Genomic DNA, 18175 nt, shown 5'->3' with positions numbered 1-18175 from the left:
ACAAAGCACCCTCCACTCCACACTATACATACAATAAATCACTAATCACAAGACTCTCTCCTCCTCGCCCAGACACTTTGCCACCCTACCTCCCAGCTCAGCTCAGTGTACTGGGCTTTCCCAGAGTCCTTTATACCCCCTGACCCGGAGGTGTTTCTGTCCCATTACCCATAAGTCCTTATTCCTTCCGGGTCAGGGTAAACAGTCCTTCTCTTCAACCTGGAAGCACGTCATTCCTCCTGTTCATCTGGCCAGGACGTACTTCCAGGTTATAGGGCACATAGCAGTCCGACAGCCTCCCCACAGCGACTCCTGGTGGCCTCCATGGTATCCAGCAGGGCTGTGTATGCAAACTACAAATTCCATGATGCCCTGCTGGAATTCGGGGCGCATTCATGCTGTGGGGAGAGCTCCTCTTGGTGGCCTGGGGGTGAGGGCCGGAATATGCAGCCGGCCATCCATCACAATAGATAGATACTTTATTAATCCCAAGGGGAAATTCACAATGAATTTAGAATTTAAATTTACAACGAACTGCGCAAGATCAAACATGTTAGACCCAGCCGAGTTATCACGTAAAGTGGCGTTCACAAAGAATTTTCTGTTCCATTCACCAATACGAGGTAACTCAAATAGTTTTGTTTCTTTTTAGAGGAAATACATTTTTATTGTGGGTTTTATTCAATAACAAATGTGTATTGAAATAACACTCTGATTTTACATTGGCATCAGGAACAAAGTACTGGATAAATGCCTAAGCATGGATACGCAGTGTGCAAACAAAGGCAGAACCCAGCATCTCGCAGCACGACACATACACACCTCAGGGTGGGAGAGCAGAAGCCATAGCTGTGCAAATGTTCAACCTTAGAGTGTGTGGAACTAGCCCCGGACACAGACAGGCAGACATGTTAATTTGTACCACCACATGTTTATTTACACTACTATTTACAAAGTCTTGTGCCACACAAACCCCAATCTCCCCCAAAATCCAGGCCAACCACACTTTGCCTCCTTCTCTCTTTCTCCGACCTCGTCCTGCTTCCACCCGACTCCGGCCTCGAATGATGGGAGGCGGCCCCTTTTATCCATACCTGGATGTGCTCCAGGTGTGCACCGGCAATCCCGCGGACACGCCCCAGTGTGGTGGCGGAAGTGCCTGCTGTCCCCCCGGAAGCACTCTGGGTGTTCCCTCTCTTCTTCCCCCCAGCACAAGTGCTGGGGTCCAGGGTCCTTCAGGCAAGGGGACGCCCCCTGGTGGTGACCACGGGCTCCTACAGGGTTGAGCTTCTAAGCCCTGTACCCGTGGCCCCCAATACAACCAGGGCGGTCACCCCCTCGTGGTCTGGAGGAGGCATGAGCCCTCCTCCTGTGTCCCCGAGCGTCCCGGCTGGGTAGGAATCCCAGTCGGGTGCCACAAGTGCTAAACACCTTTAGTTGAAATTCTCTTTGTTTGGAACATTTTCATTGTTCTGTATGAGTGTATTTAAAAGTAAATTCATTGTTTATGACTGTATTTCCATTTTTTTCTGTCAAAGTGAAGTTCATACAGACTGTCACAGAGACCACCCTGGCACAACTCTGGTTAGTTAAGAGTAGTGATAACAGAAGCACAGAATCTTAAATAAAATGAATCCCCATAAGAGTACCCCTCCTCTGTTTTCATATTTGATTATGTGTTCCCATAAACCAGCGGTTCTCAAACTGTGGGGCGCCCTAGGGGGGCGCGAAGTAACAAAAAAAGGGGGCGTGAATGTTGCCATATGTGGTGTAATTTCACTATTTGTAGGGAAATTTTAAACTTGCAGCGGTGTATCGGCAGCAAAAAAATATAGGAATAAATTTTATTAGGGTTTCGAGTATATCTGTAGTACTAGGGTGTTGTACCGTGTTAGCAATTATGAATGTAGAGAAAAGCCAAGCAAAATGACACCTTGTATTGGCTAACTAAAAAGATTACAAAATGCAAGCTTTCGAGGCAACTCAGGCCCCTCGAAAGCTTGCATATTGTAATCTTTTTAGTTAGCCAATACAAGGTGTCATTTTGATTGGCTTTTCTCTACATTAGGGTTTCAAAAACGTTAGGGGGGCGCGATTAAAACTGTTATGAAAACTCAGGTCGCAGATACTTAAAGGTTGAGAAACGCTGCCATAAACCCAGTAATGGGCACTGCAAGGTTTGTAATACCATAGTGGCTTTTTAAATGTGTTTTATGAGTCCTCAACAATTTCAATTTTTAAGTTTTTTGGGCGGGTCCACCCTGCGTGGAGTTTGCATGTTCTTCCCGTGTCTGCGTGGGTTTTCTCCGGGCGCTCCGGTTTCCTCCCACAGTCCAAAGACATGCAGGTTAGGTGGATTGGCGATTCTAAATTGGCCCTAGTGTGTGCTTGGTGTGTTTGTGTGTGTCCTGCGGTGGGTTGGCACCCTGCCCGGGATTGGTTCCTGCCTCGTGCCCTGTGTTGGCTGGGATTGGCTCCAGCAGACCCCCGTGACCCTGTGTTTGGATGCAACGGGTTGGAAAATGGATGGATGGAGTTTTTTGGGCATGCAATGGGTGAATTATGGGGTCTTACACTCCTTAGGACTTCCCCTTTATTTCCCACTTTGGCTTTAATGTTCATATTGATGGAATATTAAAAGTTTGGAACAAAGAAATGAAAAGCAGGAGACGCAGAATGTAGGATATCTCCACGCGTACTGACTCACAAAAAGAAACGTCCACCATATGAGCGGCAAGACTCCAGTCTTAACTCACCCAGCGACCCTGCTGGCGGTAGAGAGTGTCCAGTGAGTGGACTGGGATTGCTTAGGAGATGACTAAGCCCCTCGTCTCAATCCCTTCAAGTCCCTGTCACTGTGAACAAGACTTGTGCCGTTGAGCCAGCACTGGGTATACTGGTCTGAGATTTCTTAATAAGATTTATAACCAGTATATTTGACTAATGCCTCGCAGTTAGGAGACCTGGGTTCGCTTCCCGGGTCCTCCCTGCGTGGAGTTTGCATGTTCTCCCCGTGTCTGTGTGGGTTTCCTCCGGGCGCTCCGGTTTCCTCCCACAGTCCAAAGACATGCCGGATAGGTGGATTGGCGATTCTAAATTGGCCCTAGTGTGTGTGTGCTTGGTGTGCTGGGTGTGTTTGTGTGTGTCCTGCGGTGGGTTGGCACCCTGCCCGGGATTGGTTCCTGCCTTGTGCCCTGTGTTGGCTGGGATTGGCTCCAGCAGACCCCCGTGACCCTGTGTTCGGATTCAGCGGGTTGGAAAATGGATGGATGGATATTTGACTAATGTCCTTTGGGATTATGAACACAACTCAAGGATCACCCCTTGCTGGTGGTGTATGTGTTGTTTTTTATTCAGTACGCAGTTCTCCTTCATGGTGATGAATGATAGAGCCTGAGCTTGACCACTACTGTGTGTACATGGAGATGGTTTCCAGAACAAACAGGTGACATGACCAGTTTAGACATCCATCTAGAGGGGCACTGAGCATGCCAGCCCACTGACCAGTGCTTACACTTCTCACCTATTGCAGTGTATTTCATCTGCTATGTGTAGCATCAAAGACTCACCTGAGTAACCTGGGCTATGTCAACGCTATCTACAAACGCGGACATTAGTATGAAGCGTAAAACTGAAATCTATTTCGAAACAAATGCAAGAAAGAGGCTGTTAAATGTTAAACTCTCAAAATTCTTAAGGCAAATAACAAAAAAGACGTAGTGGCAAATGAAGGAATGGGGGAAAATGACAAAAAAAGGAGAGAAAAACCAAAGACACTAAAAGACACTAAAGCAGTGTAAAGGAGGACACAAACAAAATAAAGAGTGGGGGGCACCTCCTTGGTGACCCCATGTAACTGGATGAGGAAAAACAAAGAAAACACGCAGTAAACACAGAGTAGTCATTACAGACTGAAGTTCTGAATCGAAACAAAATGGCCGAATTCCGGGTGTCAGGAAGGGGGAGGGTGCAAGTGAACAGACAGACGGGTGACATCAGAGGTGGGAGTGGCTGTGGAGAGAGGAGAAGAGAATGCATTAGTACACAGCGCCAACCCCTGGTCCGGCGGGTGATTACCATCTCCCATATGCACACGCATGACAGCGGGTATAAACCTTCTCACTATCCAACTCAAGCACCATTCCATAGCAGGCCATGGACTCATAGGGAGGTGGGATGTCCCCCATCTTTGTTAACCCTGCTCTTATCGACGGAAGCGGTGCCAAATACTCACCTTGGTTAAGACAGACGTAAATCCCTAGGCATGTGCTGATGCTACTCGGTGCTAACGTCTCATGTCAGGTGCATGGAAATGCAGTTGTTGAAGCCTTTTCTTACAAGCTCACTTACTTCATTCTCAAGCCATGCTAAAGCTGAAGCTGTTGCTCCTTTATCGCTCATTGTTTGTGCCGTGACAAGTAACCCATGTGTCCTAAAACCATCTGTCTGTAATACCGTTTGCAAACCAAACTCATGTGGGACCAACCAGTTCAGTGCAGCTGAGTCGGCTAAAGCATGTTTTGGATGGATGGCCATCATAGCCAGATACTTCATGCAATTGCTTGAAATCTCCTGGGTGACTGGTTCTCAACGCTCTAATAGCATCTGCGGCTATTGCTTTCTTCGCTGAAATCCTGCCCAAAGCATGTCCCAGAGCAGACTCATCCGAAGGGTAACCTGTTCAAATCTAATCTAAATTTTAGCCAAGCCAACCCCATCCCCTGGGGATAAACAGAGGAAGCTAAGACCTGGGGCTGGCGGTGACAAGCCCCCAGAAGAGACTGGCATAGGATTCCAGCTTAAGCCTGTCCCGCTGAAATTTGTCAAAGAGGTGAAAGATATCGTTTTGCAAGAAGCTGAATCCATAGGATCCTCGGCCATCTTTGAATGTCAGATTTCGCCTTCGACTGCCATTACCTCGTGGATGAAGGATGGAAGCAACCTTCGAGAGAGTCCTAAGCACAAATTCACTTCAGACGGGAAAGACCGAAAGCTGCACATCATTGATGTACAGCTCTCCGATACTGGAGAGTACACATGCGTAGCTCGCCTTGGCAACAAGGAAAAGACCTCCACTGCGAAGCTCATTGTTGAAGGTATATTCTCACATATCCTGTTCATAGTCATGCTAGAGTCCTGGGGGGGGGGCACCTTTTAAGGATAAGAACCTTAGACGTGTACTACTGTACTCTGTGTGCCCCCATGGTTGTGACCGTACCCTTTGTGTTTTCTAGGTGACGTAATAATGTTAGCAGTGATAGCGAGAATTTCCATTGCATATTTTAGAATGAAAATGACTGCCATGAAGATGGCATTCCATTCTGATGATATCTGGGTTTATTGTAGAACTGCCAGTGCGCTTCACCAAGACTCTAGAAGAAGAAGTCACGGTCATCAAAGGACAGCCATTGTACCTGACCTGTGAATTGAATAAGGACCGGGATGTGGTCTGGAAGAAGGATGGTATACCAATGACAGAAATAGCTGGCAAATATGCCTTGAATGTGATTGGTCTGCAGCGTGCCCTCACGATCATGGATTCAGATGAAGTTGATGCGGGTGTCTACTCTGTGGAAACAGCTGACATTAAATGTCAGGGAACAGTCAAAGTTATCGGTATGTGCTCGGGATAATCGAATCACACATACTGTGTAAGGGAAACAGAATTCTTCCACAGATGTTTGCTAACACAAATTTCTACTCCTTACAGAAATTGTTCGAGACTGGCTGGTGAAGCCTCTGAGAGACCAACATGTGAAGCCCAAGGCTACAGCCAAATTTACTGGGGAGCTTTTCAAGGACACTCCAAACATCAAGTGGTTCAAAGGAGACACAGAGATCCCCACAACGCCAACTGATAAGACCGAAATCTTGAAAGATGGAAACACCGTCACTCTGCTAGTCAAGAATGCCAGCCCTGATGATCTTGGGGAATATGCAGTGGAGATAGAAGGTCGCAGATATCCTGCTAAACTAACTCTTGGAGGTAGGTGTTTCACAAATTGCTAACCAAAGCGAGCAGATAATGGCTACTGTGTCGCATCCCTAATGTAAAACTGACTTTTTCAGAGCGGGAAGCTGAGCTGCTGAAGCCCCTGGAGAGTGTCGAGATTTATGAAAAAGAAACGGCCAACTTTGACTGTGCAATCTCAGAAGATGATGTTCCTGGAGAATGGAAACTCAAAGGCGAGGTCTTGCAACGATCACCCGTAAGTGCTATCAAAAAGATAATAATAATAATTCATTACATTTATATAGCGCTTTTCTCAATACTCAAAGATCCACATTTCCACCGTAGCTTAAACCTTAGGAACGCTTTGATGAGCCTTGTTAGGGTTAAACTTCAGACCTCCACTTCAGATGCAGCTCTTGTCCCCTATAGGATTCTCCAAGACCACAGCAATTCTTCAATGTTATATCATAGGATATTAACACATCATCCACCTCAGCAGTTCGTGCGGCAAACTCCATTATGACACCAGTCCCTTTGTTACATGGTCTTTGGTACAGGATATCATGATTAGACATACGCCTCTGGGCATAGACTGATAGAATTCAAATCATGGAAAGCAATTGTTCTTAAAAGGTAAAGTAGGATGATCTGAACCTTAAATGGGATACATTCATGTCGGCATCAGGAAAAGCATCTGGTCCTAATAATTACGGTGAAACCTATGAAACATTGACACCACATAAATGTGGAAAACGATGAAGAGGAAGAAGAAGAATTCATGGTACCTAGGCTCAAGGTCAGAAGCTGCATTCAAGAGAAGCACCAGCAAACTTTTAAGCACATATACAAAAGTCAGTGTAAGACTTAAGACTTATAAGTATAAGCAGTGTGGCTTCATGACAAGAAAGAGCACCACAGATGTGATGTTTGCTCTGAGGGTGTTGATGGAGAAGTAGAGAGAAGACCAGAAGGATTAGCATTGTGTCTTTGTGGACCTGAAGAAAGCAAATGACAGGGTGACTGAGAGGAGCTGTGATATTGTATGAGGAAGTCGGGAGTGGCAGAGAAGTACGTGAGAGTGGTACAGGATATGTAAGAGGGAAGTGTGACAGTGGTGAGGTCTACGGTAGGAGTGACAGAGGTGGGATTACATCAGGGATCGGCTCTGAGCCCTTTCTTCATTGCAATGGTGATGGACAGGTTGACAGATGAGATTAGACAGGAGTCCCTGTGGACTATGATGTTTGCTGATGACATTGTGATCTGTAGCGAGAGTAGGAAGCAGGTTGAGGAGACCCTTTAGAGGTGGAGATATGAGAGGAGAGGGATGAAGGTCAGTAGGACCACCAAGACAGAAAACATGTGTGTGAATGAGAAGGAGGTCAGTGGAATGGTGAGGATGAAGGGAGTAGAGTTGGCGAAGGTGGATGAGTTTAAATAGTTGGGATCAACAGTACAGAGTAATGGGGAGTGTGGAAGAGAAGTGAAGAAGAGAGTGCAAGCAGGATGGAGTGGGTGGAGAAGAGTGTCAGGAGTGATTTGTGACAGACGGGTATCAGCAAAAGTGAAAGAGAAGGTCTACAGGACAGTCTATGATGTTTGCTGATGACACTGTGATCTGTAGCAATAGTAGGGAGCAGGTTGAGGAAACCCTGGAGAGTTGGAGATATGAGAGGAGAGGAATGAAGGTCAGTAGAACCAAGATAGAATACATGTGTGTGAATGAGAGGGAGGTCAGTGGAATGGTGAAGATGAAGGGAGTAGAGTTGGCGAAGGTGGAAGAGTTTAAATACTTGGGATCAACAGTACAGAGTAATGGGGAGTGTGGAAGAGAAGTGAAGAAGAGAGTGCAGGCAGAATGGAGTGGGTGGAGAAGAGTGTCAGGAGTGATTTGTGACAGACAGATATCAGCAAGAGTGAAAGGGAAGGTCTACAGGATGGTAGCGCTATATAAATGTAATGAATTATTATTATTATTAGTGAGACCAGCTATGTTATATGGGTTGGAGACGGTGGCACAAGAGACAGAGCTGGAGGTGGCAGAGTTAAAGATGCTAAGATTTGCATTGGGTGTGACGAGGATGGACAGGATTAGAAATGAGGACATTAGAGGGTCAACTCAAGTTGGACAGGTTGGGAGACAAAGTCAGAGAGGCGAGATGGCATTTGTTTGGACATGTGCAGAGGAGAGATGAGGGGTATACTGAGAGAAGGGTGCTAAGGATAGAGCTGCCAGGTAAGAGGACAAGAGGAAGGCCTAAGAGAAGGTTTATGGATGTGGTGAGATAGGACATGCGGGTGATGGGTGTGACAGAACAAGATGACAACGACAGAAACATATGGAAGAAGATGATCTGCTGTGGCAACCCCTAACGGGAGCAGCCGAAAGAAGAAGAAGATACAAAAGTCATTATGAAGCCCCTTTGTTGTACGGCACACTTTCAGGGATAAGTTCAGGCCAACTGCATCCTTTAGAAAAATAATTGCTTCTTTAAGGAAGTTAGAAAAACCTTGTGAGCCTAAAGGTCCAAGATGCTAAAGTATTACACGAAAGATTTCCCTTTTATCCTTTACACAAGCTCTTTTCTTCTTTTAAAAAATCTTTCAGACCTGTGAAATTAAAGCAGAAGGCAAGAAGCGAATGCTCACTCTGCACAACTGCAAAGTGGAACAAGCGGGTGAAGTTGTCTACCAGGCCTTGAATGCAATCACGACTGCAATGTTGAAAGTTAAAGGTAAGAAACAATTGTTGGTGTGAATAGCGCTAGGCTCTGCTCAACGGTCTCTGGGCATGATAGTGAAACCAGGATGCCAACCTTCAGACGCAGGTTTAGGATAAGTTAACTATTAAAGCAGCGACACGTGGACTGAATGGTCTTCTTTAGTTTGGTATTCCATTAGTCTCCTTTAGGTTACCCTTAACCATATAAGTATACAAGATCATTATTGTGCCATGTAAAGAGTCCAGTGAAGTTCTTCAACACGCAATATGTCACCATTCTGTGGCGTCTTGATTAGTGAGTAGAACTACTGTATCTCGAAATGTCCGCCTCCTTCTGTAATGGAAATAACTTTACCTTGAAATGTATTCATTCACTTATTCGTTTTGTACCACTTATGCAAGACCAGATTGCAGGGGGCAACAGTCTTAGCAGTGAGGCCTATATGCCCCTTTACCCAGCCACACTTGCCAGCTCATACTGTGGGTTCCTCCCAGCTGGTCGTACCCATAAGTCCTCCTCAGGGAGGCGTCCAGGACGCATCCTTATCAAATGTCTCAATCTTTATGTAGCTGTAGAAAAGAACGCAGGTAAATCCTGAAGTGGTAATGAGGCTTTAGGAAGTAGTATCTGTCGTTTTGTACCAAACAAAAACCTTTAAAACACACAAAAAATAAGTTTAATGAGTTTCGCATTTTGTGAAATCATCTGCAAAGCAAATTTTAGTGCCAGTTTCAAGAAACATCTACACAAATCGAATTTTGCCTGTTTTGCTCATTACTCCTCGTAACAGTTTCAAGGTAAGGTTGTTCCCCTCACTAATCGTGCCACCGGAGACTGGTGACTTGGCACATGTTGAATATAAGAATTTTACTGGACTCTGTACACATGATTGCCATATTTCTACTAATTTATCTTCCATTTCTTTAGTCCCTCTCATTCGGGATAAGGAGTCTCCTTACTTTGCCTCCATGTTTACTTAAGTCCTTCTGCTCGTCTCTTATTGGTTATTGGTGATTTACAAATGCTGCGGTGGGCTGGCACCCTGCCTGGCATTTGTTCCTGCCTTGTGCCCTGTGCTGGCTGGGATTGGCTCCAGCAGACCCCCGTGACCCTGTAGTTACAATTTAGTGGGTTGGCAAAATGACTGACTGACTGACTGATTTACAAATGGTGTTGAGAAACTTGGTGTTCCTCATCATACTACAGATGTGGAATCATAAAAAGTTAATGTTTATGATTTGAAATCATGGAGACTTCAACTATCTTGTGAGTATTAAAGGATTGTCTGGGAAGATGAACGTTTAGGAGCAGTCTGAGATTGGAACGCCTTTTTGTGTCAGCAGGGTTTAAAATCTAGTTGAGGATCATCTCAGTTACCCTGTAATGATGGTCCTAGCACTAGCTAGAAGCATCCTGATGAAGTCTGAAGAACCTTTGTAAACACCATTTAATATACTAGAAGTCCGCACGCAGGACATTATCTGTCCGTTATCCAGGTTGTCTTTTAGGGTTTAAGTCTGTCTGCTGACATATTCACTGCCTGAAAGATAAAGGACTGTGTGCATCTGCTCACTTTGCAGAGGTGGAGCTCGAGTTCACAAAGCCACTGAAAGACGTCTCTGTGCCCGAGAAGAGGCAGGCTCGGTTTGAGTGCCAGTTCACCAGGGAGGTTCCAAAAGTCATGTGGACCAAGGGAACGGAAATCATAAAGGCAGGAGACAAATTTGACATCATTGCCGATGGAAAGAAACACATTTTGGTGATTAATAACTGTGCCTTTGAGGATGAAGGAGAGTTCACCATTGAAGTGGACGGCAAGAAGTCTACTGCTAAACTCACCGTTGAAGGTAACCACCCTGTGATAGCTTTACGGTCTAGCTAGTCTTGCTGCATTAGCACTAGAGTGTGTGTGTGTGAGTGAGTGAGTGAGTGTGTGTGTGAGTGAGTGTGTTCACTCTATGATGGACTGGCGCCTTCTCCAGGGATTGTTCCTGCCTTGCACACAATGCTGGCTGGGATGGACACCAGTATCTCCACAATCCCAATTTGGATAAACAGGTTTGGAAGATGGATGGATGGTTGACAGCATCCCCTTTGGCACTGAATGACTGATTCCCATATTTTTGAAGTTAGTGACTGTCACAAGGCATGGCAGCTCAAATGTGTCTCTCCCGTGTCTTCCCAACGGCTTGTGAAAATAGATACAAACATGTGGTAAGATTTGTTTTATTACCGAGTGCATTACTATACTGTGATGAACCCATCCAGACATGAAACAGCAGAACTAGCAGCCTGGGATGTGGAAAATCCTCCTTAGGACACCTAGTTAGGTTCCCTGTGTGTTCAGCCTGCAGTGGAGCGCCAAGTTAAAGAACCAGTGCTGCTCATTAAAACACGTAAGCCGCTCTCTGTGTACAGTGTCATGGCGCAGGACTGATAAGCCCCTCTTCTATTTGGATTTCAGGAATTCGACTGAAGTTTATCACTCCTCTCAAGGACCAAACAGTCAAGGAAGGCAAAACAGCACATTTTGAACTTGAGCTGTCTCATGAAAATGTGCCAGTGACCTGGTACAGGAATGAAACCAAACTGCACCCCAGCAGGACTGTCCTGACTTCTGCGGCTGGCAAAAGGCACATCTTAGAGATCAAGGAAGTGACACTGGATGACACCTGCCAAATCAAGGCGGAGGCTGGGAGACTTTCTACAACTGCCAACCTGACCGTCCTCGGTAAACTGTCTTTTAATATCTGTTATATAGCGCCTTTCACATCTGTACTATTTACTGTATACACTCAGTGCCTTTCATCTATCTATCTATCTATCTATTATATGGTGCCTTTCATTTCTATCTATCTATCTATCTATCTATCTATCTATCTATCTATCTATCTATCTATCTATCTATCTATCTATCTATCATATAGTGCCTTTCATTTCTATCTATCTATCTATCTATCTATCTATCTATCTATCTATCTATCTATCTATCTATCTATCTATTATATAGTGCCTTTCATATCTATCTATCTATCTATCTATCTATCTATCTATCTATCTATCTATCTATCTATCTATCTATCTATCTATCTATCTATCTATCTATTATATAGTGCCTTTCATATCTATCTATCTATCTATCTATCTATCTATCTATCTATCTATCTATCTATCTATCTATCTATCTATCTATCTATCTATCTATCTATTATATAGTGCCTTTCATTTCTATCTATCTATCTATCTATCTATCTATCTATCTATCTATCTATCTATCTATCTATTATAAAGTGCCTTTCCTATCTATCTATCTATCTATCTATCTATCTATCTATCTATCTATCTATCTATCTATCTATCTATCTATCTATCTATCTATTATATAGTGCCTTTCATTTCTATCTATCTATCTATCTATCTATCTATCTATCTATCTATCTATCTATCTATCTATTATATAGTGCCTTTCATTTCTATCTATCTATCTATCTATCTATCTATCTATCTATCTATCTATCTATCTATCTATCTATCTATCTATCTATCTATCTATCTATCTATTATATAGTGCCTTTCATATCTATCTATCTATCTATCTATCTATCTATCTATCTATCTATCTATCTATCTATTATATAGTGCCTTTCATTTCTATCTATCTATCTATCTATCTATCTATCTATCTATCTATCTATCTATCTATCTATCTATCTATTATAAAGTGCCTTTCCTATCTATCTATCTATCTATCTATCTATCTATCTATCTATCTATCTATCTATCTATCTATCTATCTATCTATCTATCTATCTATTATATAGTGCCTTTCATTTCTATCTATCTATCTATCTATCTATCTATCTATCTATCTATCTATCTATCTATCTATCTATCTATCTATCTATTATATAGTGCCTTTCATATCTATCTATTACTGTATATAGTGCCTTTCTGTCTATCTTATGTCCCATCTTTCATATCTATGTATGCTAACCCTGATACACATAGTTGTATTTTTTCTCTGCCAGTAACATTACAGATTTTCTTTTCTCGTGTTTAGCTGGATGTTATTTTTTCCAGGTTGGGTCTAATCTGAGAGTGAATGTATTGATGATATTGATGTTTATTGACAATCGAGGTGATTGCAGACTTTGAGTAAATGCAGGGTACTTTGGCACCAAGTGTCAATTTGTTTCCCGTCCAGTATCTGATTTTATCGGGTTCTTTAGCCTCAGAGATAAAGTTTCACTTTGGTGGACTTTCAATCAAATTTCAGTTCCACCAGCATTAAGAGCGTATTTATCATTGCCTGTTTTCTCCGCATTTAGGTTTATAAATCTGGTGGCTCTGAGGTTAGGGATCTGCACTGGCAATCGGAAGGTTGCCGGTTCGAATCCCGTAAATGCCAACAGGGACTCTGCTCTGTTGGGCCCTTGAGCAAGGCCCTTAACCTGCAATTGCTGAGCGCTTTGAGTAGTGAGAAAAGCACTATATAAATGCAAAGAATCATCATTATTATTATTATTATTATTATTATAAAGGAAGGAAAGCTTTAAACTCAAAGGCCCAAACCTGTAAAGCAGGGTTATGTAAATGTTCAGCTGAAGACCCCCACATTCACGCTTGTTTTGCTCTACGCGGTGGTCCAGACAAACGAGAGGCTCTGAACTTGGATGCTTTTGTCTTCCAGAGGGTGACCCGTACTTCACTGTTAAACTGCAAGATTACACAGCAGTCGAAAAAGACGAGGTTGTTCTGGACTGTGAACTCAGCAAAGACGTACCAGTGAAATGGTACAAAGATGGCAAGGAAATCAAAGCTTCAAAGATGGTATCCATTAAAACTGACGGGAAACGCAGGATTTTATCTATCAAAAAAGTGGAGAATAAAGATAAGGGTGATTATGTATGTGATTGTGGAACGGATAAGACAGCGGCAAACGTGAACATTGAGGGTAAGTTTTGAGATTATGTTTAATGAAGCTGCCTGGGTCTCCTGCTGAGTTTGCCGTCACTCATGTCAATGTGTTCTTTTAAAAAACACCAGCTCGAGATATCAAAGTCGTGAGGCCAATGTATGGCGTGGAGCTGTTTGCTGGAGAAACAGCACGCTTTGAAGTGGAAGTCTCAGAAGCTGATGTTCATTCCCAGTGGAAACTAAAAGGAGAAGTTCTGGCTCCTTCTTCTGTAAGTTTCTTCCTTGCATTAATAATATTCTCGTTGAAACCTGCAGCCTTATACTTTCCCATCCTATTCTTTAACCGCTAGGCCCGTCCTACAGGTTTTATGTTTCTGTAATTCTTTTGTCTTGGTCTGGTTAACCACCTAGGATTGCGAGATGATTGAGGATGGTGCTAGGCATATTCTGACCCTATACAACTGCAAGATTAACCAGACTGGCGAGGTCTCTTTCCAGGCTGCCAACGCCAAGTGTGCCGCCAACCTCAAAGTGAAAGGTAAGACAAACGTTACGATGACTGATGGAGTGGCTGTCACCTCTAAGTCCACCCTATGCTAACATCTGTGGCTTTTCTCTTCAGAACTCCCGCTGACGTTCATCACACCTCTCAGCGATGTCAAAGTTTTTGAAAAGGATGAGGCCAGATTTGAGTGTGAAGTCTCACGGGAAGCCAAGACTTTCCGTTGGCTCAAGGGAACGCAGGAGATCAAGGCTGACGATAAGTTTGAAACGGTGGTAGAGGGTAACAGGCATGTCCTCATTATCAAGTCTGCTGCATACGACGATGAGGCCAAGTACAACTTCGAAGCTGAAGACAAGAGAACCAGCGGCAAGCTGATCATCCAAGGTACACCCCGATCACATCCTCACATTCTCAACTTGTTTCCCAGCCGTTCACCTGGAGGCTACTGAAGACAACCTGTTTCCTTTCTTCTTCTTCTTCTTCTTCTTCTTCTTCTTCTTCTTCTTCTTCTTCTTCTTCTCCTTCTTCTTCTTCTTCCTCTCCTTCTCCTTCTCCTTCTTCTTCCTCTCCTTCTCCTTCTCCTTCTTCTTCTTCTTCCCAGATGTATGGCATCTGTCTAAGCATTGCAAACTGCACAAGTGACCCCATGACTTCTGAATCTCTTTCTTCCTTAGGCATTCGCCTTGAGTTTGTCAAGCCCATTAAAGACGTAACAGTGAAAGAGCGGGAGACCGCAGAATTCAGCATCGAGCTCTCACATGACAACATCCAGGTCACATGGTACAAGAACGACATCCGCCTGCATCCCAGCAAAGTGGTGCACATGACAGATGAGGGCAAAACCCATTCACTTGCTTTCAAGGAGGTTTCCATCGATGACACGTCTCTCATCAAGGTGGAAGCCATGGGGAAAAGCTGCGAGGCCAAGCTCACCGTGCTGGGTAAGGATTCCTAAAAGAAATTATAAGACAATGTTGGGGTTTAAACTCAAGTATTTAACAAATACACCGTCCATTCTCTTTGGAGACTCCAGTCTTTAGACTTTATCTAAATTGTAGGACATACCAGCGCAAAAATGTCGGCTCTTAAGTGGTTCTTTCCTGGGTTCCTTGTGTGGATCCATTGCTTGACAAAGAACTATTTCATTTGATGAAGGTTTCTTTGCACATTAACTTGGTACATTGGGCTTTGAAAATGTTCCCAATAAGTGGAAAAAATGGGAGTCATTCATGTTGCCAGGAGAGGGAAGGACAGAAGAAATTCTGGAGATCCCAACTGGGTCTTCCCTTTCAATCTGTTATGTGGTCAAACAAAACAAGCACTCGATTGTGCATCAAGATAAACAAAACTAAGAGTAGCCCTTGTGGCCTAACGTTTTCGATGGCTCTTCTTGTGAGGGTCTAACTTTGGAGGAGCTCCTTCTGGCGGTTTGCCTGGTCCAAAATGGGATGCCACCTTCTGGAGACACTTGGGCTTTATAGGGCTTGAACCAGAAGGGTCCTCACTGGGCATCTTCTCAGCACTGTTAGTGACAGTGCCCCCTCTCTTCCTGGGGTGGTATCACATACTTTGGATGAGCCCAGAAGGTGATCCTCTAATGCACATGTGTGACAATTTATATCGGGTGGCACACGAAAAACCAAACCATCTCCGACTCCAACGTCGACGTACGTTTCTTAGCCCATACATGAAACGAAGGATATGCAATACAAAAATCCAATTGCAATTGTTTGAAGGAGCCACGTACAATAAAATGCACGTTCTTCCTTGTCGTCGTCCTTCAGTTCTTGGACACAAGTCATTCTGTACGGTGTAACAAAGGCGCCGACCCGACACAGAGTAACACCGAAGGTATAAAACCTAAATAGTCTTTGATTTTTCTTCACCTGTGGGCACGTCTTCCCCGTGTCCCACAGGCAGTACATGGTCCCAAAAACAAAACACACTGGTCTCTTCCACCACCACTCCTCCCAGCAGGCGTTGTCCTCCTCCTCCTCCTCCTCCTCCTCCCGACTCAGGCTCTCGGAGTGGTGGCTTCCGGCTCCTTTTATATGGTGCTTGATAGCCGAGTTCCAGCTGCACTTCCGGGTGTGGTGAAAGTGCTGCCCATAAGGGCTCAGGAGTCCCAGCTGCAGCACCCCCTGGTGGCCACCCCAGATCCCAACAGGGCTCTGGAGAACTCCATCTCCCATGAAGCCCTGCGGGTATCTGAGGCACCACAGTCACCCAGGGGGGTTGCCACCCAGTGGTCCGGGGGAGGTACTGTGCAGCCCATACTTGCTCCCCTGGCACAGACACAGAAGGGGCGTCCCGGCCGGCCGTCACAACGGCTTCATTTGTAGTGAGTGCAAAATACGTTGACAAGACCTGCGTGAAACATTCGCTTGTTGTGCCAATTTACGTGTTGATTTCCTAGAGCTCCTGGCCATCCGTTCCTGAATATCTGCCATAACCGCAGGTTTATGAACGAACAGGGCCCGATTCTTTTTGCAGTTTGCAACTGAGCCAGTCTTATGCCACTTCTTCACCAACTCGTGAATACTGCTGTTTGCTGGTAGGTTTACGCAAGGAAACTTCTGTGCGAAAATGTCCCGCGTTTTCTTAAAAGAACCGGTAGACACTGTCACAAAAATGAGACAGACTCAGATAAAGGTTTGTGGCAGCCACTCGTATAATCTGGTATCCTGGCTGCAAAAGTCGTTTTTATGTAAATAAACAGCACTGATGTGCATGCAATTGAGTCCAAATCAAGACTGAGGAATTAGGACAAAGGGCAGGGTTTTAAAGGGGAAGACAGGAAGTGAGGTCATAAGGATCAGGGGACATATTCGTTCTCCATTGGTTCGGGCCCGGAACGTGACGTCAGAGGGGCCCGGAGCCAGTAAGGTCTCCTTCCATTGGCTCGGTCCCAGAAATGATGTCACGAGAGCCAGATGGAATCTCCCGGGAATGGTCTGCAGGTACGAGAGAAAAAGAGTCGGTGCACCCTGCCACCTCCTGGCATCTCTCAGAACTGCCGTCACTCAAGCCCTTTAGCTGCCTCCCATGCACATGTGTGTGACAACACGTACGCCTCCACTATTCCAATCCTCTGTTGCAGAGAATACATCTTCCGGATCTCTTTCACGCACATCTGTGCCCACTGGCTCTCAGCTTCCTTACTAATGCACGTCGTGATCGTGGAGCGCCGCCTGTATGATAGCTTGAGCCAGCCAGTCGGAGACGGTTCGGTTTTTCGTGCGCCACCCTGTAGTAACCTACCTAGAATGATATTGACAGATCAAGCAAACATGACCGTCACCCGTGTTATTGCATGCCGCGAGAATCCTACAGAATGATAAACCCAATTGGTGTTTCACAAATCTACTATCATATATTACTTTCAAGAACCTTCATGTCGATCTTTAGAGAACCGAAAATGGTTCCCGGTGGCACTGGTTCCAATTGGTACCTTTATTTTTAAGTCTAAATCACAAAAATCATTGAACACGCATTTGATTTGCTTTGCTGCCACATTATTACAAGCCAAGAAAATGAAATCTCGGGTTGTGTTTGCAGAGGGCGAGCCATATTTCATCAGCAAGCTGCAGGACTACACGGCAGTGGAGAAAGACGAGGTCACCCTGCAGTGTGAGATCAGCAAAGCAAGCACACCCGTCAAGTGGTACAAAGATGGCAAAGAAATCACTCCATCGAAGAACGTAGTTATTAGGGCCGACGGGAAGAAGCGCATCCTGACTGTGAAGAGAGCGCTGAAGAGTGACATTGGCGAATACACGTGCGACTGTGTTTCGGACAAGACGACGGCCAAGCTGAACATTGAAGGTAGGTCTGTCGTCGGCTCTGCATCCTCTTCTGCATTTTCAGATGATACCATTGGCCCTTTCCTTGGGAGTTCACCTGTCTTATCTTGTTCATCTTCCCCAGAACGAGATATTAAGATCTTACGTCCGCTCTACAGTGTAGAGGTGACAGAAACGGAATCAGCTCGCTTTGAAACCGAGATATCTGAAGAAGACGTACATGGAAACTGGAAGCTGAAAGGGGAGCCGCTCCACCAGTCTCCTGTAAAGATCT

General features: G+C 44.7%; 1 protein-coding gene across 1 annotated transcript in view; it reads left to right on the top strand.

Annotated features, from left to right (window-relative positions):
• The window catches only part of ttn.1 (titin, tandem duplicate 1), a 394831-nt gene that overhangs the window by 229081 nt on the left and 147575 nt on the right, over positions 1–18175 (top strand). Inside the window, 14 exon segments of the mRNA XM_051930464.1 lie at positions 4704–5096; positions 5347–5616; positions 5711–5986; positions 6070–6209; positions 8562–8688; positions 10257–10523; positions 11141–11407; positions 13367–13630; positions 13723–13862; positions 14005–14131; positions 14216–14482; positions 14773–15039; positions 17657–17923; positions 18026–18165. Of these exon segments, the coding sequence (XP_051786424.1) occupies positions 4704–5096; positions 5347–5616; positions 5711–5986; positions 6070–6209; positions 8562–8688; positions 10257–10523; positions 11141–11407; positions 13367–13630; positions 13723–13862; positions 14005–14131; positions 14216–14482; positions 14773–15039; positions 17657–17923; positions 18026–18165 (3212 nt within the window).

The sequence above is a fragment of the Erpetoichthys calabaricus genome, chromosome 8 (genome assembly GCF_900747795.2).
Source record: "Erpetoichthys calabaricus chromosome 8, fErpCal1.3, whole genome shotgun sequence".
Taxonomy (NCBI): Eukaryota; Metazoa; Chordata; class Cladistia; order Polypteriformes; family Polypteridae; genus Erpetoichthys; species Erpetoichthys calabaricus.
The sequence above is the reverse complement of the archived record's forward strand: the minus strand, read 5'-3'. Positions and strand labels throughout refer to the sequence as shown.